At 41.5% G+C, this 25,317-nt stretch overlaps 1 protein-coding gene across 6 annotated transcripts in view; it reads right to left on the reverse strand.

Moving 5' to 3' along the window:
- Positions 1–25,317, reverse strand: part of mgat5 (alpha-1,6-mannosylglycoprotein 6-beta-N-acetylglucosaminyltransferase) — a 105,543-nt gene that overhangs the window by 7,047 nt on the left and 73,179 nt on the right. For all 6 annotated transcript variants that reach the window (XM_041200962.1, XM_041200958.1, XM_041200961.1 and 3 more), the window contains 3 exons: positions 19,078–19,224; positions 18,406–18,522; positions 15,038–15,112 (listed from right to left, as the gene is read on the reverse strand). In XM_041200962.1, the coding sequence (XP_041056896.1) occupies positions 15,038–15,112; positions 18,406–18,522; positions 19,078–19,224 (339 nt within the window). The remainder of the gene's footprint in view (positions 1–15,037; positions 15,113–18,405; positions 18,523–19,077; positions 19,225–25,317) is intronic.

The following is a 25,317-nucleotide window of genomic DNA, read 5'->3' on the forward strand; positions in this document are numbered from 1 at the left end:
CAAGGCTTGAGGTGTAAAGTGCAGTGTGGTTTAGAAGATTACTTTTGAATCACTAGGATGCTATCTAAGATAAAGAATGTGTCGATAAACATACGGGAATTATAACTTGGATACAAATCAATACACATAAGAAAGAGGTAGTTTTAATTTTGATAGGGTAAATTACATTTCTTACAAAGTTTAAAATTTGAGGTTTGGTTCCTGAAAATTTCTCAAAAGGGAATTTTCATTTTAAAAGCTGACAACAATTGGCAAATAATTCAAATGCTGCAAGCTTTTGTATTTGGATGTCTGCTCCCAAAATATGAAGCTAAGCTCAAGACCTTGACAAAGTTTGGTAGAAATCCAATTTTTGGCCGAGTTAATGAATCTGGGATAATTCTAAAAGAAACGGGTCAAGACACAATTTAGTGGGTTACTTTTGAGACAATAAAATGCTGTTTGAGAAGATGAACAATGTCAATGCCTGATTTCTGCTTTTAAAACTGTTATTGAGAATATTTTATTTATTTTAAGGTCTCTCCAGGCAACCTGAACAAGATAAGATAGTAGCTGTTGCATGTGTAAAATGGTATGAGGCAAGTAGGAGAAAGAATTAGGAAAAGAGGACACAATATACAAATTTTTTTTTAAGGGAAGTGAATTTGATAATCTGGCCATCAACTGAGACATTGGAAACGTACAGGGGGAGATAAGCAAAGATCAAGAGACAGAGATGCTCGTTGACGTGGAATAGTTAATACAGCCGAAAGAGCAAGGAAACATTATAAATGATCAAGACAATAGAGAAATTGACATAAAAAGAATCTTAGGATGATCATGGTGAGGAAAAAAAAACTTAAGAGGTAAAACAATGTGGAATCTGTAGTTCAGGAATTGAAATGTAAGGAGAAATAATACTTAACAACAATTTACCACAAGATGGATACAGGTAAAGGGAAAGCTGGAAAAAGGCTAAATAGATGTATTACTGATTGTATTAAATGTGTCTGCAAGGTACAAAAAGTAAAGCCACAGGATTAACACTATGATGACAGACAGAGTTAAACGGCTCGCAGAGAGAACCGTCACTGGAAGTGAAGATTCTGAGCCATTGAAAGATAGGATAAGAAGGTGCATTGTAGAGTTCTGTCGGCAGTTTAAGGAATTGAGGTCCGACGTGCGACAGCAGCAGGAGACAGTAGACTGGAAGTAGTGGAGGGTGCCTCTCCAGATGGGTTCAGCTCAGGGAACTCATTTCACAGGAAGAGTCATTAAAGAAATGTATATATTTAAATTTAAACAGAAATTTCACATTCCCTACCAGCCACAGAGCTCGGGGATGGTGGAAAGGATGAACTGAACTTTTAAAAAAAAAACATCAATCACAAAAGCAATTCAAGAGACAGGGAACAGACCAATATTCTAATGCGCCTCAGGATTACCCCAAGCAGGACCACCAGGTTCACCTCATTTGAAATAATGACAAGGAGAGCAATGCAGTGACCCAAGGGAATCATAGTAGTAGTAGGAGATGTAGGACCATTAAAAGGAAGGATGCGAGACAATGTGAGGGAAATAAGTAAGTAATTGCATGAGTTAATGAAGGAAGTCAGAGACCGACAGGTCAAGGTGAGCCCGGAGCGAACAGGCATGGAACATATGGGGTAATTATGACAGGTGATACATGCGCACTTGTAGATCTGAGTAAATGGAGGCATTACACACAGTTAAAGATACATGACAATTGACCAAGCAGTAACCTGGAGAACGGGAGCCGATGTTAATGTCTCCACAGATCTACGATCCTGGTCATGGGCGTATCAGTACTGGCAACAAGGTCGGGGATCATCACTGCTCATCCGGCACCGCAGGAAGAACTTTGGTAAGGCACAGACAGTGCCAAATGCGACACGCAATGGGGAATGATAAATGTAACAGTAGGAGATCAAGTGCTTCGAATTGTAGTAAGGGTTGGCTTCAGATCGTGCATGGGAGGTCCGCCACTATCCAGCCACCTTCCACATCTACTTCCACAGTCTGAGTAGAGACAATTGAAGCCCCTCAAACCACACCGACTGACCCATCTTGTCCGACTATGCATCCAGGACCGACGAATGGTTTGGTACTGGTTAATCAGAAGTTTTGTATGATAATGTACACCACGAGCTGGTACCCATAGTCTTGAACAAATCCGGAATTGCCCCAGTGGTGCTCAATCCATATTCGAGCACTGTATATGGCTCTAATGGGCCAGCTGATGACTGAAGCATCTCAGTTCAACGGTGGGATGCGATCAGGCTTGGGAGGGAACCGCATTAAGCACAGCCTGATAAATGATGCCGCTACAATATTTAATATAGGTACATCAGTGGTTAAGTCAGAACCTGGCAACTGTTGACCAGAAGGTCCGGACCCTGAGCTTTAAGCTTAAGGAGATTTTAGAGCGGGGACAGGGAATTCATAACACCCAATTAAATACAGCCATGACACAGTTAATCCAAAGCTTGGCTACCGCACTTGAAAGTCATGCGGGGACTATCAACAAACTGTTGAAATAGGGAAAAATATTTCAGACGAAGTGAGCAGAAATGATGTTTGTAGCATCTATGGATCTTGGGCACTGGAACAAGCTTGAGAGAATTTAAGATAAATCAATGAAGGGGTAGTTCCTTTATGGGTAACTAATGAGCATTTATTTAATCTTTCACGACACAAGGATCATGACTTGACTGGTCGCCGGCTCAGAGGTTTAACATGCATATGTAGAATGAATGTTGAATGCTTAGTGAATAGTAATATGCTATTTTAAGCATTGTATTAGTAATACCTGTCATACCTATGCCAACACCCGGCAGGACCTTATATAGAGTAGAAAATATTGGGGTTATACCGGGGGGGTGGGGGGATTACTATATTAAGTATCACGATATTCCACCATATGCAGTAGATATAGAAGGAAATATAGTTAGCACCACATTAGAAGGGTGTAGCATAGAAGCCACCGCAGTAGTATGTGCACATCCGATATATGAGACAGAGGAAGTGAACTGTGGATTTAAAGCAGCAGCAAACTGTAGAATGGAAACTATATGGGCTGCAAAAGAACCGACCCATGTTGCATATACAGGGAATAGGAGATATTGTATCACTATGTAGCAGGAAAGAATCCAGTACGGGGATAACCGGATATGCCCAATCCATAATCATTCAATGTGCCTACACCCACAGGCGCCAGCAAGGGTAGGGAAAGTGGAACTGGTCGAAATATACAAGAGAGGAGCGACTATTATTCAGGTCAAGGAAAGCCTTAAGGATAGCCTGACAGTACTTGAACCAGTTGTCCTATGAAATTCCCTTATTACCTGAGCACCTAACCGCGATTCGGAGACAGGCTCAGCAGATATACAGAACTTACTATAAACTGCAGCAACAGGTTAGAGCCTTAAAAGAGGATATCGAGCAAATAGGTTCCTCCACATGGTGGGTGGTGGAGGAACTGGGGCTCAAAGGTACAAATACACCTGTGGATTCGGATTATCTCCCATTCCTTAGTTAAGGTGGCGCTGGGGGAGTTTACACTGGTGGGGACGAACTTTAATAAGCCAAAGACCTGAATTGAACGGCCAGAAAATACAGATGGTCTGATGGCATCTTTTACAACCCAAAGCTGGATGACTGGCCAGCATCAATGGGCGGCGGTGCATAAAGGGACGGACAGTACCACTGTAGTTGGCCACCTTGGGCTAAGCTAAGAGCCAAAATGGGGGACTGTTAGGGGGAAGAAAGTAAATGAGAATTTATGGTAAGGGAGAATTTATTGAAAAGGAATGAATTACTTAAAATCTCCAGGCAACCAGGGCTACCAAGCACAAAAGTTACCAGAAGGTCCAGACCCTGAACCTTGCACAGCCTTAGGGCCTGCAAACAACAGAAAGGCCTTTGGAGCCAGACTGCAATCAAAGCATTGGCAATAACAACGAAGATTAAGTGTGCTCTTCAACAGATAGGGGAAGAACAGGTGGTCCCAGCTTCAACAGGGGGGGCAGGTCTCTGCCTGGGTGAAAAATCAGGACATACGATGCATGTACCTGTTACCAGAGATATCTGTTTAATATAAACCTATATGTTGACGAGATCGGAATCTGGAAACTGTTCTTGTACATGACCAATAATGTATATGTTGAACATTTGTAATTTAGCAGAGTACCGTCTCAAGCTGTATTGAGATGGTGTTCTCCTTGCAATTGCTTGAATAAATGATCGTGCCCTGTACCTGAGACTCCTGTGGTTCATTTGTCAAAGTGACCACAACAATAGTCAGTTTCAGGATATGGGGTAGGCCATTTAGGACTGAGGTTAGGAGGAACTTCTTCACCTAGAGGATACTGAACCTATGGAATTCTCTACCACAGAAGGCTATGGAGGCCAAGTCATTAAATATACTTGAGGAAATAGATTTCTAGACTCGAAAGGCATCAAGACGTACGGGGGAAAGAACGGGAGTATGGCAATGAGATAGAGGATCAGCCATGGTCATATTGAATGGCAGAGCAGGCGCGAAAGGCCAAATGACCTACTCCTGCTATGTTTCCAATTGAAAAGATATGGTGGACAAATAATAAGCCAAAGACAGCAAGAATCGGACAGGAATATTTAGGATAAAACAAAGATGAGCTTGTGTGACAAATATAAGAACTTTGTACTGTTAGGCTTTTATACGTTCAAAATTGCCACTTACACTTTTAAGCTTAGTATGAATTTGTTAGAATGGGGGGGTGGGTGGGGGGGGTGGGGTGGGGATGGGCAGGACGAAATATGTCAGCAGGCTTTACAACACCATAAGCTTTTGGTGCACGGCAGCTGCTCTTGAAGGTTCCCACAAGCTTTGAGGAACCTTAAGACTATCAACAAATATTGGGATGCAAAGATGTCACAGCAGAGGTGCATCAAGAAGGTTCCACGTCATCTGTAGGGTTCCAATTGAAATTTAGCTACAAATGGGCAAAGCTTGCACCATAGATTTTCTGTCTAGTTGCACTAGGCCTTGACTGACCTGACCAGCAGACCTTAAAGGGCCTGCTGGAAACTATCTAAAGAGTAGACCCTGAAAATTTTATATGCCCAATAGTAGGAGGAATACACCTCCAAGACCCACAAAGATTTCCACTCTGCCAAGTTGTCTATGAACCCCTCAGTATCACAACCCCACCAACCACATCTAATCTGCTGGCTAGCTCCTCATGAATGCCAGCCGATTTCTTGCTCTCCTGATCAGCAAGTTGCAGAACATCCATTCAACCTCCACAGCTGGCCAGAGGCATTTAAAGGGACCTAATGATCAAGTGGCTATGCCATGAAACCATGTTTGCCATAACAACATTTTTGTTTACATGCCATCAGGCCACCTTACACATCAAATCAGTGACTGAACATGGGAAGATAAGTAGGAATGAGCAGTCAACAGGGTGGAAGGAGGATAAAGACAGGACCAGGGAGGGGTAAATTCCATTGTTATAGGGTATGACAAGACCAAGCCCTTCTAAAGCCATCAATCCCTTAATTATTTCTTCCACAGGTCATATAAATTGCTTTATCACAAATTCTACCCAAGCTACAAAGGATACACGAATATTTCCACCACTTCACAAGTAAATCAATGCAAATACCAAAATATTTCATCGGAATGCTAGGGATCCTTAACTGGTGGCTTTTTTGACATGATATTCCCTTCTAAAAAAAGAGCTAGACTGATATTGTCATAAAAAAGAGACATTGAAGCTTTTGGTCCTGCACTGATCAGGGCACTTCGCCAAAATACCATTATAAGGGGAAAAGAACAATTTATACTGTATGTGAAGAGTGCTAATTGGTTGGCAAGTGGACTCTGATAGGTAGAGGTGTTGCTATGGATAATGCACCACTGATGGTGACTGACAGTTAACTGCTAAGCATTTTGAAATTTAAACCAGGCAGCTTGACCCTGATTGGTCAAGGAATTGCCCTGAAGAATGAATCAGTCAATGTCTGTCACTTATTTTGTTTAGCTGAAACAGGTATTATGACCCCCAACTGAGGTTATCACTGGACAAACCTGATCCTAGGGTGGAACCCAGTTTAATAGATCCTAACTTGTTTAGATATGTAGAGGGGTGCTACTGAACAGGGTCATCGGAGTCAGCTAATGAACTTTTAACAAAAGCATAAAAAATTAAACAAGATGAACTATATTACAATACTCTTCACCCACAACTATGCCTATACAGATAAATACAGATTTGTACGGATAACACAAGTCACAAAAGCCATCTAATGCTTTAACATTCACATTAAGTATGCAATCCATGTAAACCAATAGGCAACATGCAGTCAGACACACCACACTCTGAAACCAAGCGACAAATGCCCCTTCAATCAGATGTTATGGATCTCTCATCAAATTCCTACCCCAGGCGCTTGTTATACCGTGAGCCAACCAGTCTCACTGAACTCTGTCTTTCACATAAGGGTTTCCAAACCCCACTTTTCAAGAACTTGCCTTGGAATCTTCCCCCAAACCGACGCTTTCTCTCAGATGCCTTCCACAAGGGTTCGCTTCCAGGGTTTCAAACTTTTTCAGATGTTCCTCTTCCCTGGGTCACCACAGGCATTCAAGCTTTCATCCATGCACTCTCACTGACCCACTGTCAACTGTACACCACTGCTTTACATGCCCATAGCAAAGAGTTACAGACATTTAGTTGGACCTTCTGACTTCTCACAAGCCTTTATATCGCTTTGACTCTGCTTCCTGCAGCCTGGAGCTTTAAACTTGAAGTCTTTCTCTGCTCTTCACTCTTAACTTCACTTAACAGGGCCTTTTCCAGGTTCCTGCCTGTCTACTTGGAAATCTCCTGTTCCACTCCTCTGGATTTAGGGACCTTTTCTTTAGCTTGGGGCTTGCTATCTGTCTCCTTTGATCGAGCCTGTCCTGGCAGATACGTTCAACCAACTTTAACTTGGGACTGGCTATCTGTACCTTCTGCGTTGCTTCTGCCTGGCCATGGTCTTCAAACCTGAACTTAAAAACTGCTGTTAATTCAGTGTCTCTCTGTGGGAGGGGCCTGTCTCTCTGGGCCCCTGTTGCTAGGCAGCAGCCCAGTTTTCTACTCTTTTTTGTGTTTAACTTCTCTTACAGTTGTAAGCTGTCATTAGAGATGAAAGCAATTTTAAAAGTAAAACTCAACCTGACCTTTTCTTAATACAGAAATACAAATCAAATTTGAACTTTAAAACTAAAACTCATTCCAAACGGCCACAAATACAAATATAACTTAAACTATCTCTATTCCTAACACAGGCGCAATGTGTGTACATGTTCTGTCTGCAAAGATAGGGCCCTGTGTATTAATATACGTAGCTTCCAGTACACACGCATGCACCACATTGCGAGCCCGAGTGACAATCTTAAATTGGTTGTCAGTGTATTTCTTAGCACGCTGAGGGCTATTTAGCAAATATAAAAACAAAAAAACTGCGGATGCTGGAAATCCAAAACAAAAACAGAATTACCTGGAAAAACTCAGCAGGTCTGGCAACATCGGCGGAGAAGAAAAGAGTTGACGTTTCGAGTCCTCATGACCCTTCGACAGAACTTGAGTCCGAGTCCAAGAAAGAGTTGAAATATAAGCTGGTTTAAGGTGTGTGTGTGGGGGGGCGGAGAGATAGAGAGAGAGAGGTGGGGTGGGGGGGTGGTTGTGGTTGTAGGGACAAACAAGCAGTGATAGAAGCAGATCATCAAAAGATGTCAATGACAATAGTACAATAGAACACATAGGTGTTAAAGTTAAAGTTGGTGATATTATCTAAACGAATGTGCTAATTAAGAATGGATGGTAGGGCACTCAAGGTATAGCTCTAGTGGGGTTTTTTTATTTTTTTTTTTTAATTTTTTTTTTATAATGGAAATAGGTGGGAAAAGGAAAATCTTTATAATTTATTGGAAAAAAAAGGAAGGGGGAAACAGAAAGGGGGTGGGGATGGGGGAGGGAGCTCACGACCTAAAGTTATTGAATTCAATATTCAGTCCGGAAGGCTGTAAAGTCCCTAGTCGGAAGATGAGGTGTTGTTCCTCCAGTTTGCGTTGGGCTTCACTGGAACAATGCAGCAAGCCAAGGACAGACATGTGGGCAAGAGAGCAGGGTGGAGTGTTAAAATGGCAAGCGACAGGGAGGTTTGGGTCATTCTTGCGGACAGACCGCAGGTGTTCTGCAAAGCGGTCGCCCAGTTTACGTTTGGTCTCTCCAATGTACAGGAGACCACATTGGGAGCAACGAATGCAGTAGACTAAATTGGGGGAAATGCAAGTGAAATGCTGCTTCACTTGAAAGGAGTGTTTGGGCCCTTGGACGGTGAGGAGAGAGGAAGTGAAGGGGCAGGTGTTGCATCTTTTGCGTGGGCATGGGGTGGTGCCATAGGAGGGGGTTGAGGAGTAGGGGGTGATGGAGGAGTGGACCAGGGTGTTCCGGAGGGAGCGATCCCTACGGAATGCCGATAAGGGGGGTGAAGGGAAGATGTGTTTGGTGGTGGCATCATGCTGGAGTTGGCGGAAATGGCGGAGGATGATCCTTTGAATGCGAAGGCTGGTGGGGTGATAAGTGAGGACAAGGGGGACCCTATCATGTTTCTGGGAGGGAGGAGAAGGCGTGAGGGCGGATGCGCGGGAGATGGGCCGGACACGGTTGAGGGCCCTGTCAAAGACCGTGGGTGGAAAACCTCGGTTAAGGAAGAAGGAGGACATGTCAGAGGAACTGTTTTTGAATGTAGCATCATCGGAACAGATGCGACGGAGGCGAAGGAACTGAGAGAATGGGATGGAGTCCTTACAGGAAGCGGGGTGTGAGGAGCTGTAGTCGAGATAGCTGTGGGAGTCGGTGGGTTTGTAATGGATATTGGTGGACAGTCTATCACCAGAGATTGAGACAGAGAGGTCAAGGAAAGGAAGGGAAGTGTCAGAGATGGACCACGTGAAAATGATGGAGGGGTGGAGATTGGAAGCAAAATTAATAAATTTTTCCAAGTCCCGACGAGAGCATGAAGCGGCACCGAAGTAATCATCGATATACCGGAGAAAGAGTTGTGGAAGGGGGCCGGAGTAGGACTGCAACAAGGAATGTTCCACATACCCCATAAAGAGACAGGCATAGCTGGGGCCCATGCGGGTACCCATAGCCACACCTTTTATTTGGAGGAAGTGAGAGGAGTTGAAGGAGAAATTGTTCAGCGTGAGAACAAGTTCAGCCAGACGGAGGAGAGTAGTGGTGGATGGGGATTGTTCGGGCCTCTGTTCGAGGAAGAAGCTAAGGGCCCTCAGACCATCCTGGTGGGGGATGGAGGTGTAGAGGGATTGGACGTCCATGGTGAAGAGGAAGCGGTTGGGGCCAGGGAACTGGAAATTGTTGATGTGACGTAAGGTGTCAGAGGAATCACGGATGTAGGTGGGAAGGGACTGGACAAGGGGAGAGAGAAGGGAGTCAAGATAACGAGAAATGAGTTCTGTGGCGCAGGAGCAAGCTGAGACGATCGGTCTACCGGGGCAGTTCCGTTTGTGGATTTTGGGTAGGAGATAGAAGCGGGCCGTCCGAGGTTGGGTGACTATCAGGTTGGAAGCTGTGGGAGGGAGATCCCCAGAGGAGATGAGGTCAGTGACAGTTCTGGAAACAATGGCTTGATATTCAGTGGGGGGATCATGGTCCGGGGGAGGTAGGAGGAAGTGTCTGCGAGTTGACGCTCAGCCTCCGCGAGGTAGAGGTCAGTGCGCCAAACAACAACAGCACCACCCTTGTCAGCGGGTTTGATGACAATGTCAGGGTTGGACCTGAGAGAATGGAGTGCAGTAAGTTCAGAGAGACAGGTTAGAATGGGTGAGAGGAGCAGAGAAATTGAGACGACTAATGTCGCACCGACAGTTCTCAACGAAAAGATCGAGAGAAGGTAAGAATCCAGAGGGAGGGGTCCAGGTGGAGGGAGAATATTGGAGATGGGTAAAAGGATCCGTTGAACTGGGAGAGGACTCCTGCCCAAAGAAGTGAGCCCGGAGACGAAGACGGCGGAAGAAGAGTTCAGTATCATGCCGAGCCCGAAATTCATTGAGGTGAGGGCGTAAGGGTATGAAACTAAGTCCTTTGCTGAGCACTGAACGTTCAGCATCGGAGAGGGGAAGGTCAGGGGGTATAGTGAATACACGGCTGGGGTTGGGATTGGAAGAAAGGGTGGGGACGGAGGGACAGGCAGGGGTGGAGGGTCCTAGATGGGTGTTGGTGTCGATGAGTTGTTGGAGCTTGCGTTCTTTAGCACTTGAGAGAAAGAGAAAAAGTTTCTTGTTGAGGCGTCGGATGAGCCGAAGGATAAAATGAAACTGGGGGCACGCGCAGCTTTGAAAAAGGGTACGGCAGTGCTGCTGGAGGGAGAGGTCGAGTGTGTTCATATGGCGGCGCATGGCACTGAGTGTGGATTTCAGAATGTGACGGGAACAGCAGTCCGAGAAACGTTTTATGTCCCGGAGATACCTGTAATCCTGGGTGGGTTCGAAACATGAGGGGTGGAATTTCAGTTGAAATCCACATGGGGTAAGTCGGAGACAGTCACTGAGAAAGGAGATCATCTTCCAACTAGGGACTTTACAGCCTTCCGGACTGAATATTGAATTCAATAACTTTAGGTCGTGAGCTCCCTCCCCCATCCCCACCCCCTTTCTGTTTCCCCCTTCCTTTTTTTTCCCAATAAATTATAAAGATTTTCCTTTTCCCACCTATTTCCATTATAAAAAAAAATAAAAAAACCCCACTAGAGCTATACCTTGAGTGCCCTACCATCCATTCTTAATTAGCACATTCGTTTAGATAATATCACCAACTTTAACACCTATGTGTTCTATTGTACTATTGTCGTTGACATCTTTTGATGATCCTCTGCTTGTTTGTCCCTACAACCACAACTCCCCCCCACCTGTCTCTCTCTCTATCTCTCCGCCCCCCACACACACACCTTAAACCAGCTTATATTTCAACTCTTTCTTGGACTCGAACTCAAGTTCTGTCGAAGGGTCATGAGGACTCGAAATGTCAACTCTTTTCTTCTCCGCCGATGCTGCCAGACCTGCTGAGTTTTTCCAGGTAATTCTGTTTTTGTTTTGCTATTTAGCAAATGTTGTCCAATCATGGAATCACATCTAATGATGTATACTGTTTTGAGTTTTACAAGCACGGGCTGGTTGGGTACCATTTGTACCTTGCCTGTTGCGAATAGTGTCTGTTTGATACGATCTGACAGTCTCTGGGATGTACGGCCTAGATACCTAGCCTCACGTTGGCACTGAAATTCATATATCACATGACCCACTTGGCAGATAGCAGAACTTTTTTTTGACTTGACAGCAACATCTTGTTAGTGATGAATACCACTGTGTTGCTGCTAGTTCACTCGTTGTTTAAATTTTTAAGATACCTTGTCCTTCCAGGGTAGTCTGAGCACTTTCAGGGCCGAAAGTGACAGCCTTAGGCCTGTTCATGAGTTTGCAGACAGAAAGAACATGTACACATATTGTGCCTGTTTCAACAAAACAAGTGACAGCTGTTCACTGACTCATTCCTCAGGGCAATGCCTCGACCAATCAGGGTCAAAATGTCTGGTTTAAATTTCAAACAATGCTTGGCAGTTAACTGTCAGTCACCATCACTGGTTCATTCTCCATGGCAACGCTTCTACCAGAGCCCACTTGCCAACCAATCAGCACTCTCTTCACACAGTATAAATTGTTGTTTTTCCCTTATAATTGTATTCTTGTGCAATCTCCTGATGAGTGTAAGATGAAAAGCTTTGGCATATCTCTTCAGCCATACTCAAGTTCTGTATTACCAAATAGACTGATATTATTGCAACATTTTATTATTGCAATCGTGCATTTTAACAATCAATTTATATTTTCAGATGATCATATTTCTACAATCTAAATTTCTATTGACGTAATTTACTAATCTTGGTCAAGATAGTTGCAGAAGAAAATATTGCTCAATGACTTAATTCTAGGGTAAGGAGGTTACTACCTGATAGGTGTTTAAACAGGCAGCTTTGCTAGTAGTAATTTCAATAGATGGGTCATTGGGTTGAGGGCATGCTTGCTTATAAGTTGGAGAATAACAACTTTATGGGGGATAAATGTTTCCATTGCTAGGGTGGACTTCAAACAGATTTTGAAAATGATGAATTCCATGGGCCTTAATACACTTCCTTAATCCTGACTCAAGACAGGACTTTGATTATAGATAAATATATATCTTTGATACATAATCAAAATAACACAGGTAATGGATGTCAGAAATAAAAACAGAGAATGCTGGGAATACTCAGCAGGTCTGGCAGCATCTGCGAGCTTGAGTAGGTCACAAAGCAGAAATGTTATCTCAGTTTTCTCTCCACAGATGCTACCAGACCTGCTGATATACCTTTGCTGTTCTGTTTTCTGGCAAGAGGAGATATCTGCATCAGTTACAGGCTAATAACCTATCCAGTTTAGGTTGGACAGTGGCAGTATGAGAATTACTGTTGCTCCTCATCTAGAATTTCAATATCAATTTGCAAATGAGAACAGATCTAATTTACTGATTTCCTGCTGTACAAAGAGCATGAAAGATGAGGAAGAGAGAAAAGAAAATACAACAGTTCCATTTTCCAAAGGATTAAAGGTTACTGAAGCCAGGAGTCTTGTAAACTCAGATCATTAGAACAAAATGAGCTTCTTATTTTACATTTTAGAAATTGTTCCAGCCAAAGCTAGTATCCTGCTAGTGGCAGAATCAAAAGAAATAATCATGCTCTCTAAAGGGGCAACATTTTCATAAATAGATTTGAGAAACTTCTCTTATTTGCTTCCAAATATCATCAACATTGAAAGATCATTCTACTGACATGATAGCATCACAACAACAATGGGCAGAATTTTACAGCCCCGTCACAGCAGGGGCGGGGCTGTAAAATGTTGTGAGCCGTTTAAAACTCCATTAAACGTGGGCAGCACCATAAAAACCTGCTGACATAAAATTCCACCAGATGCATAACTTATGGTTCTTGCTCCTGCCAAATAAAAATAAAAACAAAACTTAACACCCACTTCAGTGTTCTCTTTGCTCCTAATTGCTGGAATATACCAATAGTCTGCTGAAGTAGGGATCAGGGAAAAATGGTATATGACAGCTTGCAATGTTATACAGTTTCCTCATTAGCTGATAGCCTGTAAAGTAGAGGAGGTAAGTTGCCAATGATGCTGACAGTGCTCTGCTCTCGTTTCTTGCCTTGGAAACGATCTACTTTAAGTACCTTCCAGTAGATAAAAGACCGGATTACTTTTTCCTATTGAAGTTCTTGAAACAAAGCTCTAGGACAAAGATTGCACAGACTCTGTGCCCATTCTTCATTCATTTAACAGATACTCCTATGCAGAAAGTGCAGCAAAAAAAGGGAATGACCAAATGGAAGGTCTTGTGTTGCAGTGGGTAGTGCCTTGCCTCTGATCCTGAAACTCTGGGTTTGAGTCCCACTCAAAGACTTGATGGCCAAGTAAGATGCATTCAAAACATGGTCAAACAGGTTGATTTATCAACCTGTAAATCCTTCCAATATGCCTATGGCAGGGACTTGTTGCACATGTATTACTGACTCTAACAATTACAGAAAAATAAAGAAATAGAAAAGAGATTGTGTGTTGCGAATAATGGTGAGGTTAACAGTGTCCACTGTTATTATGGAGTAAACTGGACAGCAACTTCCAGAGTATGCACTTGCGTAGCTAAAAGTGGAAGCGTTCCTCCACAGGCTGTGTCATAACAGTATTTCGCTGACAGTCTTGGCATTGAAAACTACGTAAATGCATGAAGTTGCTATACTTACCCACTTGTTACCCATTAACTAAGGAAAAAAAGATTGGTGCTGGTGCATTCAGGTGTAAATTAATTTTTAATGTTGTGATAGGTCATAATTACTGCCAAACCATCTCTCTGGCACTGAAAATTTATTTTAAGAATGGAGCCTCATTTCATCAGAATTTTAGTGTTAGATATTAAAAAATATTTTAACATTTTCTTTGTTTTTTAATCGTTCTAAATCCCATCTCTTTTTTCCTCTCGATTTCACTTTCTGTACATGATGTTATAATGGATTGAACATTTCAATTTATACTGCCTGATTTAGACTGCTCTGAGTATTCTTCAATTTAATTGGTTGAAGAACCACACTGTTGCTTGCCTTGCTCACAAATGTCACAGGTCCCATGTAGAAGAAACCGCGATGGAACGATCACTAGGCATTGTAAGCTGCTGCTCAAATTCTCTCAAAATATCTGCACAACAAATGGTAAGCTAACTCCATTCCTTCACCACAGATTGCAAAATTATGTAGGACACAGGAAAGAGCAGAATAATATCGTGAGAAATGCATTATTCTATTAAAGGAACCTTTTCCTTTCTTTACATATTTTGAGCAATGTGTAAGAGACAATATTGCAATCAAATAGAAGCAATGTTTACATTGTCAAACCTTGTGTTTTATTTATGCTCTTCGTTTTGTTTATGCTCTTCAAGATGATTAAATTTAGCCTTTCTGAAACCAGACTACATTGTGAAAAATACAGCCTTTATTCAGATGGATAAACCAATAGGCTTATTTATTTATTTTAAGTAGGAGCATTAAGGAGCCGCAGAATGAACAGTTAAGTAAAACCTTCTAAAATATTTGAAATTTAAGTATTCAAAAGATTTCAGAAAGTAGTTCAATATTTCATAAATTTACACAACATGCAAATGAAATAATTGTCATATCTGAACTCAATGAAAAACAATGAGTCCTTCTGAAGAGCATTTAAATACTGTAATTATCTCAACACTGCTCATTAAATTACAATGAAAATTCAGCCACCAATTTTATGCTCAAAACATAGAAACTGTGACTCATATGATTAAACAGTAATTTTCCAGGAGGAATTTTCTTCAGTCAATATTTCTAGATGGCACAGTAAAATAAAAATTACCTGATTTTCAATAAAAGCGCTGACTCTCTGCAACATTCCTTCACAGTTGAATTCATAGGGCAAATATGGTTCAATCTATTAAAGAGAACAAAAACATCTCCAATGAATACCGACAGCATCAAGCACAACCAGGTCAAGTTACCCACAGACAACTGGGGACATATACTCCCTCTTCTTGGCTTAAGAACATCAGAACTAGGAGCAGGCGGCCATTTAGCCCCTCGAACCAACCAGATCATGGCTGATCTGATTGTGGCCTTAAATCTACTTTCCTGCTTGTCCCCTACAACTTTCGACTTCCTTGCAAACCAAAAATTTGTTTAACTCAGCCTTGAACATATTCAATGACCCAGCCTCCACTGCTCCCATTCTAAACAAACAACCCTCAGAAAAAAATTCTCCTCATCTCTATCTTAAATGGGAGACCCCTTGTTTTGAAATCCTGTCCCCTAGTTCGAGATTCAGCCTCTCAGCATCTACCCTGTCAAGCCTTCATATTTCAATAACGTTCCCCTCATGGTAATTAGTGTGCTGTTCATTAACAACTCGTTTATCTCTCCAGGTCTGTGTGGGTTTTGTAAAAAGTGGTATGGGATAACTCATAACTATTAGCTAAAACTATAGTGCCCCTTATATTAAAAGCTTTATGTCTCGAATGGCCATGTATTCTCAGAAGAATATATTACTGTAACCACAGTGAATTTTATTTCTCATTCCGTGCAACCCAAGGCTTGATAGTAGAGTCAGTGAAATTGCCCATTGGCCATATTGTGAACAAATATGTGCTGGAACATAACACAAAGGCAAATAAGTTTCAGTTAAGATCCTTTCAGCCCGCTGAGAAGGCAGCTTTCATTTCATCAGTCCAGCTGGATTTGAATCCAGGTCCCAGAAGCAAAAGGATTGTAGGCCAATTTATTGCAGCCTCCAGTTCCTTTTTATTTGACAATTTTCCCTTCTCACCTATTCCCCTCAATTCTAGTTGCACCATCACCCCACAACATCCTCCTGTACCTCACCTAGAAAGCCTAGATAGATTATTCAACTGTTCAGATAATACAACTAAATCCAATCCTTTCTTTAGCCAATGTTCACACAGATGCATTTTGTGGCAGTGGGTCACTGGAGAGTAACAACACAAAAACCCTGGCTTAAATTTTTCTGCCCCTACTTCTCTGAAAATAATTACATTGGTTCATATACAAATGTTGGGTGGGGGGGCAGAAAGAGGTGGAAAAGTATCAAGTGTTTCTTTCAATCTTCATTTCATCATGCTGAAGTCATGTCTTGTCACTGTTAACCTTAAAGTCATATGAGCTATTTACTAAGAATGAATTTACATTATAGAAATGACATTACATCCTCAGGATGTATTTCACATTCAGGTAAGTCACTTTTGAAGCATAGCCATTCATTCCGTAGGGAAATGAAGCAGCCAGTTTGCACATAGCAAAATTTAGTAAATAACAAATGAAATGAATGACAAGTTAATCAATTTTTGTCAATACTGGCTAGGATATTGGGAGAGCTCCTTGCTCTTCTCTGAATGTCATGAATTACAAGCAGTAAAGAAAGCTATCAAAATAGACCAGTAACTTTTGCTCAAGTATACAAATATACATACAAAAATATGAAGAGTAGGCCACTCCACCATTCAATAAGATCATGGCTAAACTAATTGCAACCTCCCGCCTATCCCCAATAACCTTTCACCCCCTTATTACCAAGGAGCTATCTACCTCTGCCTTAAAAATATTCAAAGACTCGGCTTCCACTGCCTTTTGAGGAAGAGAGTTCCAAAGCCTCACTACCCTCAAAAAAATTCTCCTCATCTCTGTCTTAAATGGGTAACACCTTATTTTTAAACAGTGACCCCCTAGTTCTAGATTCTCCCAAAAGAGGAAACATCCTTTCCACATCTACTCTGTCAAGACCCCTCAGGATCTTGTGTGTTTCAATCAAGTCACCTCTTACTCTTCTAAACTCCAGGGGATACAAGCCTAGCCTGTCCAACCTTTTCTCATAGGACAACCCACCCATACCAGGTATTACTCTAATAAACCTCCTCTGAACTGCTTCCAACGCATTTGCATCCTTCCTTAAATAAGGAGACCAATACTGTACACAGTACTCCAGATGTGGTCTCACCAATGCCTTGTATAATTGAAGCATAACCTTCCTACATGTGAATTCAATTCCCTGTGCAATAAACAATAACATTATTAGATTTCCTAATTGCTTGCTGTACATGTTACACCATTACATTTTAAATATTTCATACAAATGACTTTTGCTCTGGCCTGGATACATTTTGTTTGCACAGTTCTACTGACTGAAAGAAAAATACCATATATACTCGAATAATGGTTGATCTTCTGCAATAGTTGACCCCCGATTTTTGGTCAAAATATTCATTCATTTTTGGAAATCATTTACAGTTGGAAAATGAAGTTGCAAAGTATGTCAGTGAAAATCACCAGAATGAATACTAATTTTTTTTTGGGTCTATCCAAATCATTGCCCTGAAACAAGATGATTAGGCATTGCAGATTTCGAAGCCAGTCCTGGGTGGTGTACCAGGTTTAAGAGGAGAAACAATTTTGTGCTGCGACAGAAGACCAAGGTTTCATAGCGTCTCTCAGCAGAACTTGTTGGCAGGCTTATTACATTTCAGCAGCTTATAATTAAACATCACAAAAGAGTGGATACAGATTGGCCTGTATTGGGAACATAGATGAGACTCCTATGAATTTTGACATGCCAGCCAGTCAAATGCTGAGCAAAGCTGGAGAGAAAAGAGTGTTAGTGAAGACAACTGGCCATAAAAAAAGCACAATTGTCTAAATTTTGTTTTTGGATGAATTTGCTAAAATTGATTAATTTATATACACTAAATTTAATAATTTTATCATATTCAATGTATGCCTCCATGGGGATTACTAATTTTTGTTTATAAAAAATACTTCCAGGCTATTTTTGGCAAGAACAGTCTCCAACCTGGCAACTCTGCAATAGGGAGATGATGGGAGGGGGTGGATTTCAACCCCTTGAAAATATTACTTGTGTAAATGTTGACTCCCTACTTTTTGACAAAAAAAGTCTTAGAAATTCAACTTTTACGCGAGTATATACAGTATATGCTCTCACAGATAAGTGACAAATTACGTAATTTTGGTTAGCTTTGCTGTGCTGTTCTTCCCCATATATTCTGCTGTGTCTGCCCAGACTGACATTTGCAGATACAAAGGTTCAATTTAGTGTTTTTAGTATAAAACAAATTAACTGATTTGTAGTCTTGTTTCAACATGCTCAAATAAAACACAAAGCAATACTACTTCTTCAGACTTATCTTCCAGAGTAACATTTACCTTCTGATTAAGTATAGCCTTCACCGCATGTTCCACTTCTACAGGGTCATCAATATTAACAGTCCAGACATGAGGTTTTCCAATAAATACCTCAGCATATGGGTGCTGCGAAGTTAACTGCAAGAAGCATTTGGACTTGTTATGACAATGGTAAAATCAGGTTAAAATTACAATAAAAAGGAACAAAACAATAACTTGAATTTATACAGTGCTTTTCAAGTAGTAAAACGTGCCAAGATGATTCATAGAAACCTTATCAAACAAAATCCGAGCCACATAAGGAGACATTAGGGCAAAATGACCAAAGCTTCGTCAAAGTAGGTTTTGAGGAGTAATTTAATGCAAGAAGCTGGATATTTGAAGGAAACACAATACCTCAAATCATTCAAACTTAAACAAAAGTTGCCTGAAGTAGCTGTGGCATTTGCATTTAAATAACAAGGAGAGCCAACAGCTTTATCGTTATTTTGACAGAAACTTTTGGGCCCCGTCTGTCATTCAACCAGATGCAAAAGACAGTTAGAAGTGCAGAGATTAAATGAGTTTTTTTGGTCCACAATCGTTTTAAACAAAGTAACTACTGCCTTTATTATAATGACAGAATATAGACAGTTCCTCTCAACAGGCAGGCAACAGCATGGACCAAATCCACTAATCTCATGAAAAGCTCACCTCTCTGAGTGTTGGCTTGCCTTTGAAAAATTCAGTGTTCTTACTGCTTTTAGGTGGATTAAACCGTGGATTTAAGAAAGTACACCCGTTAGCAATGGCTTCTAGAGGAGCCGGTCCTTCATATGGAAAACCAAGGCCAACAAACAACTGTAAAATAAAAAACAGCAGATTGTTTTCTCTCCAGTCATTCCTTACATGAAGTTAAATACTGTAAAGGTCTTCAGTTTCAGAGAAGTGCATTTTCTACAATACAAAAAGATAAAACATTAAATATTACTGTTTAGAGATAAGCTGAAGCACGAATATGCCTCAACAATATCATTTTGATGTTTAGAGATACAATTTCAGTTTAAGAGTAATCAAAAAGATACTTGGGACATTGACGTAAACATATAAATTGACAAAAGTTTGGAACCAGTTTAAAGTAGGCCTTAAAATAAAAATATGACAAATTAAAGAAATAACAGGAACTTTTAAAGTATGCAGAAAGTGCTGTGAAGCTGAAGTTGCAGCTGAACCCAATGCTGCAGAAGTGCTTCAAAATCTGCAGGGTTTTTCTTTCAACTCCCAGGAGAGAAAGTACAAGCTGTTGTAAATATGTATTGGTAATATATTGCTAGGATATTTTGCAAAATTATTTTTGAAGTTGTTTCGTGACTCTCCTTTGTTCCTATTTCAGAGTCACTGCCCTCCATTTTCCCCAGTTCACCCTCAGACTTTATGTCCCTGCAGCTCAACCCCATGATTCTGGCATTCTTCTCTCCTATCTATTCCATTCACACTACAAATTTTTACCTTTCTTCTACCTCTTCCTATTCAAAGTGAAACTATTTGTCCTCTCCCACCCCATAATTCAAAAAGAACCTTCTTAGACTTTCCCTCCTCTTCAGTGACATTGTTGTTCACTAAATCGTGACTCAGCCATACTTGGGAGTTGCTACTTTAGTGGATCAAAACTCTGATATATGTGGGGGCTGGATTTCCTGATCTCACGAACTATAACAAGGAATGGAACCGATTTTGTCTGCAAACACGGACAAGCAAATGCTGTGGATGAAATTGCTTTAGTGATTTCTGGGGTATAGAGAGCACGTGCCACAACTAAGGGCTGAATTTTGCCGTCGGCGAGCATGGGGCGGGGCTCGCTTGCCAACGCGCAAAATGACGCAGGATGACGTCGGCTGGAACCCCCGATGTCATCCCGCCCCATTTAAATTTTCAGGAAGGCAGGGGCAGCGCCAAATCAGCTGTGCGCCCGCCGACCTGTCAATGGCCAATGGAGGCCATTGACAGGATCATTAAAACAATTAAAGGACCTGCCCGTCCAATCTTAAGGTTGGCGGGCAGGCCAGGAGCCCCGATAAGTTTCTGAAAAAACATGAAACCTCATCCACTGCTGGGATGAGGTTTCATGTAGGGTTTAAAAAAGTGTAATAAAGTTTTTGTGAAATTTATTAACATGTCCCATCTCGTGTGACATTGTCACATGAGGGGGACACGTAAAGGATTTTTTTTTCTCTCTTTTTAATGTGTATACAGCTGTCAGCAATGTCCCTGAGGCAGCACTTAGCCTCAGGGAGATGTGCGCTCTTTCGTGCGCATGCGTGAAAAAGCGCACTCTCGCATTTGGGGAGTCCCCCCCCCACCGCCCACACAGGAAGCGCACAGCGCTTCCCGCCAGGCATCACGCTGGGCGGGCCTTAATTGGCCCGCCCACTTAAATTGGCAGCAGGGCCCGATCCTCTGGCGGGAATTGGCTCCCCGCCTGCCGAAGATTGGGTCGAGCCCATCCGCCCGGTAGGCAGAAAATTCTGCTCTAAGATGCCAGAGGCTGGTCTGAAGCTACGTCCCGTTCACATTATTTGAAAGATCAGCTAACATTTGTCTTTCTTCCTTAGGCGCTTGTCCATTTTAAGAAAATTAATATAGGGTTGCTTGCTGAGAGTTATGTCTAGCAAGATGGGTGGAGTGGCAACCTCCAATGATCAGCTAACTGTAGAGTCCAGGGAGCACTCCTGCTCCTCAACAACAATTCTTAAAAACATACCTGCCACTGAAGATTCCTGAATTGCAGCTCCTGCACCACTCATCTGTATTCAATTTTTGCAAGGGGGCCTAAAACAGCTATTAGTGGGTTTATAAATATAGAGGCTTCAAGCCTGTTTTGGGCAGCCACTGGGGTCGTCTTGAAAATTGCTCGGCTTCCTGTCTGCACACTAGTACACTCCCTGGCATGTCTTCATTCATGCATGTGTGAATGCATAGTCATGCATACATAAATGCAAATAAATAAATAAATAAAAATCAGCCTGCAATTTCATTTTATACATATTTTTGCCAAATGTGTATACATTAATTGCCCTTTCTCAACATTTTTAAACATTTAAAGCAGATGTTAGCAGCAACACCAAAATATCGCTGTTTTGATTTTGAATAAACAAAATTAGTCAGAAGTACACATTGTGATTGAGAACATCTGAACACACCTGTTAATAAATACAAGCTGTGGTGCAACAAAAGTCAAAATTTAAGGGGTCAGCTGAAACATTGAAGAAAATAATGTTCAAAAGCTATGTTTGTGCAAAAAGAATAGAAGAAACAAATTCATTAAACATTTGCTTCGTCTTCTCATGGCTTGTCTGACAATTTACATGTTTTTACATTTTAGTTCATTATGAAAAACTATTGAAAATTGTGATTTTTAAAAATTTAGCGAAGTTTTTAGATCATATTAATAAATTAATCTAAATGTAATTTGAAAGAAGCATTGGAAATTAGATTTGGTTTACTTTCCAAAAACATAGGAACTTAATTACTCTTACTGGCATAACACTTCTTTCCAACATATGCTAAAAGATTCACATCTGGTAGTTTGTTTCGGATACGATGTAGGGCATGCTAGTTTTCTGCCACTAACTACCAGGATAGAATCCAATAGAGCACATAACACACAAAAACTTATGAAAATCTGTAGCAAAAGCCATTCAGAAAAAAAGACACTCCATTGTAGTGCAATTCATACCTTTTTAATTTCTTTCCTTGCAAACGCAGTAGAGTAATCAGTTGGCAATTGTTATACATGGGTTAAACTGCACTGACTGCAATTTTATTAGCTGTTTGGTTTATTACCACAAAGGAACTTGCAAACTCCTTCCCAATTAGGTATGATCTATGCAAGCTATGAACATCTGATGACAGTCTACTCATTTAAAATAGCATTGAGAGAGCTATTTTAAAAGAATTTCCCATTTCATAAAAGGAATGCCAAGTTGTATACTCTAATTATTTACGATATATGGCACAGAAATCCACCATTCAGTCCAACCAGCCTATGCTAGCGTTAATGCTGCACTTGAGCCTCCTCCCACCTTTTCTCATCTAAATCCATCAGTGTTATTCTGTATTCCCTTTCCCTTATGTGATTGTCTAGCTTCCCCTTAAATGCATCAATACTATTTGCTTTAGCTACTCCCTCTGGTAGCGAGTTCCACATCTTCACCACTCTTTGGGCTAATCTTTCAGCCTCCTTTAGATCCGCTTGAACTCGTTCTCTTCAATCTATGCCCATGTTCCCACCTGAATTCTATGTGATAAACAATAGAGTCAGCATTTCCCCTGCTTGAGGATTGGCTGCCTCTAATTTCCTGTTCTCTCCCTCCCCGACTCCTACAGACTCACTTGGGTCTGTGAAGTTGTGAAATCTTAGAAAAACTGCAACCCGATACCACAATGATTTTCTATGGACTCTTCCATTCCCAAAGCCCATCTCCATGGCAACATGACTCACATGGGCCCTGTATTCAGGTAGAAATGCTAATTACCTGTCCTCTGGACCCCAAACTCCATTCTAGCTCGGAGTTAACCAGATAGTTTAAAGTATAGCAGTTTATAAAACCTGACATTCCTAACAGCTCCCAGTGAATCTTGGAAACTAACAAACTACTCTCAGTCAGCACAGGTGCTCTTGCCATTGTCCACAGGTCTGAACAACTTGCACCTTCTTCCCAGTAATCAACCTGTGCCTCCCTTTAACAGATAAACCACCCAGGGCTGCTGTCAGGCAGAATTCAGAGGTCACACGACTGCTATCATTCCTCTACTTTACCTTAAATTAAAGAGGCTGTCCCAAAGCATATTACAAATTTTGTATTTGAAACACTTGTAAATCTTCTCTGCACCCTCTCCAGCATCTCTATATCCTTTTGATAATATGGTGACCAGAATTGCATGCTGTATTCTAAAGTTCAACATGGGCTTAGCATAATTTACCTACTTTTCAATTCTATTCATCCAGAAATAAAGCAGAGTACTTGGTTTGCTTTTTATAAAAAAAACTTTTTTTTTGCTAACCTTTGGAGCGATTAGTGTATTTGCACTCAGGTCCCTTTGTTCCTCTACACGAACTAAACTTGCCTTTTCTGGATAAAAAGTGACCTCTATATTCTTCCTACCAAAACATACTATCACACATTTATCTGCTTTGAACTTGTCAACTATTTGTCCATTCTGAAAGTTTATTAATGTCCTTCTGTAGTTTGTTGTGGTCGTCCTCAGTGATGACTATTCCCCAACACACACCCCTCCCCCACCCCAAATCTACAAATTCATAAATTATGCTTTTGACTGCAAAGTCCAAATAGTTAATGCAAATTGCAAACATCAGTGGTTTCAGCATTGAATAGCTTTACTCCCAGTTTGCTTTGTCTTGAAGCCAACTAGCATCTATTCTGCCACCTACTCGCTGACTCTGCATTCTCTGACCTTATTCATTAGCCTAATATGGGACACCACCGACGCTCAGTTTGGGTTCCGCCAGGGCAACAAAGCTCCTGCTCTCATTACAGCCTTAGTCCAAACTCCAGAGGCGAGAGTGACTGCCCTCGGCATCAAGGCAGCATTTGATCGAATGTGGCATCAAGCAACCCAAGCAAAACTGGAGTCAATGGGAATCAGGGGAAAACTCTCCACTAATTCGAGTCATACCTAGCACAAAGGAAGATGGTTATGGAGGTCAATCATCTCAGTCCCAGGGCATCACTGCAGGAATTCCTCAGGGTAGTGTCCTAGGCCCAACCATCCTCAATAACCTTCCCTCCATCATAAGGTCAGAAGCGATGTTCACTGATGATTGCACAACGTTCAGCACCATTCATAACTCCTCAGATATTAAAACAGTCCATGTCCACATGCAGCAAGTTCTACACAATATCCAGGCATGGTCTGACAAGTGGCAAGTAACATTTGCACCACGTAAGTCCTAGGCAACAACCATCTCCAACAAGAGAGAATCTAACCATCTCCCCTTGACTTTCAATGGCATCAGCATCGCTGAGTTTCCCCCATCAACATTGTAGGGGTTACCATTGGCCAAAAACTGAAGAGCAGCAGCCATATAAATACTGTGGCTATAGCAGTAGGTCAGAAGCTGTGAATTCAGCAGCCATTAACTCATCTCCTGACTCCCCAAATCCTGTCAGAAGTGTGATGGAATACTCCTCACTTGCAACTCCAACAAGTCAAGAAGCTCAACACCATCCAAGTGAAATCAGCCCACTTGATCGACAGCTCATCTACCAGCTTCAAAATTCACAACTTCCACCATCGATGCACAGTAACAGCAGTGTGTACCATCTACAAGATGTACTGCACCAACTTACCAAGGTTCCTTTGACAGCATCATCAACTATTACCACCTAGAAGGACAAAAGCAGCAGATGCATGAGAACACCACTGCAAGTTCCCCTCGAAACCACACACAATCCTGGCCTGGAACTATATTTGCTGTTCCTTCATTCTCACTGGGTCAAAATCCTGGAACTACCTCCCTAACAGCACTGTGGGTGTCACCTACACCACATGGACTGCGACAGTTCAAGGTGGCAGCTCAGCACCACATTTTCAAGAGCAATTAGGGACTGTCAGTCAGTCTGGGGACCGGATTTTAGCGTGACACAACCATTTTCAGATTAATTTAAGTTATATTCATTGTAATACGCTAACAAGGCTAAATGCCATTTTGTGCTAATACTAAGATAAGCAGGCATTTTGATGTTGTTAACCTTTAACAACAAATTAACCCAAAACAGTATTATGAAGCAGCCAGACTAGCAACACATGATTTGATTAGGAGGAAGTGCCTCAATTACTCAGGTAACTGAAGGATAGTTAATAATCAGTAGTTAATTATAAGTAACTACGATATTTCTGTATTTCTCTATTAGCATTTCTTATAAGAATTAA

This window comes from Carcharodon carcharias, chromosome 12 (genome assembly GCF_017639515.1).
Source record: "Carcharodon carcharias isolate sCarCar2 chromosome 12, sCarCar2.pri, whole genome shotgun sequence".
NCBI lineage: Eukaryota > Metazoa > Chordata > Chondrichthyes > Lamniformes > Lamnidae > Carcharodon > Carcharodon carcharias.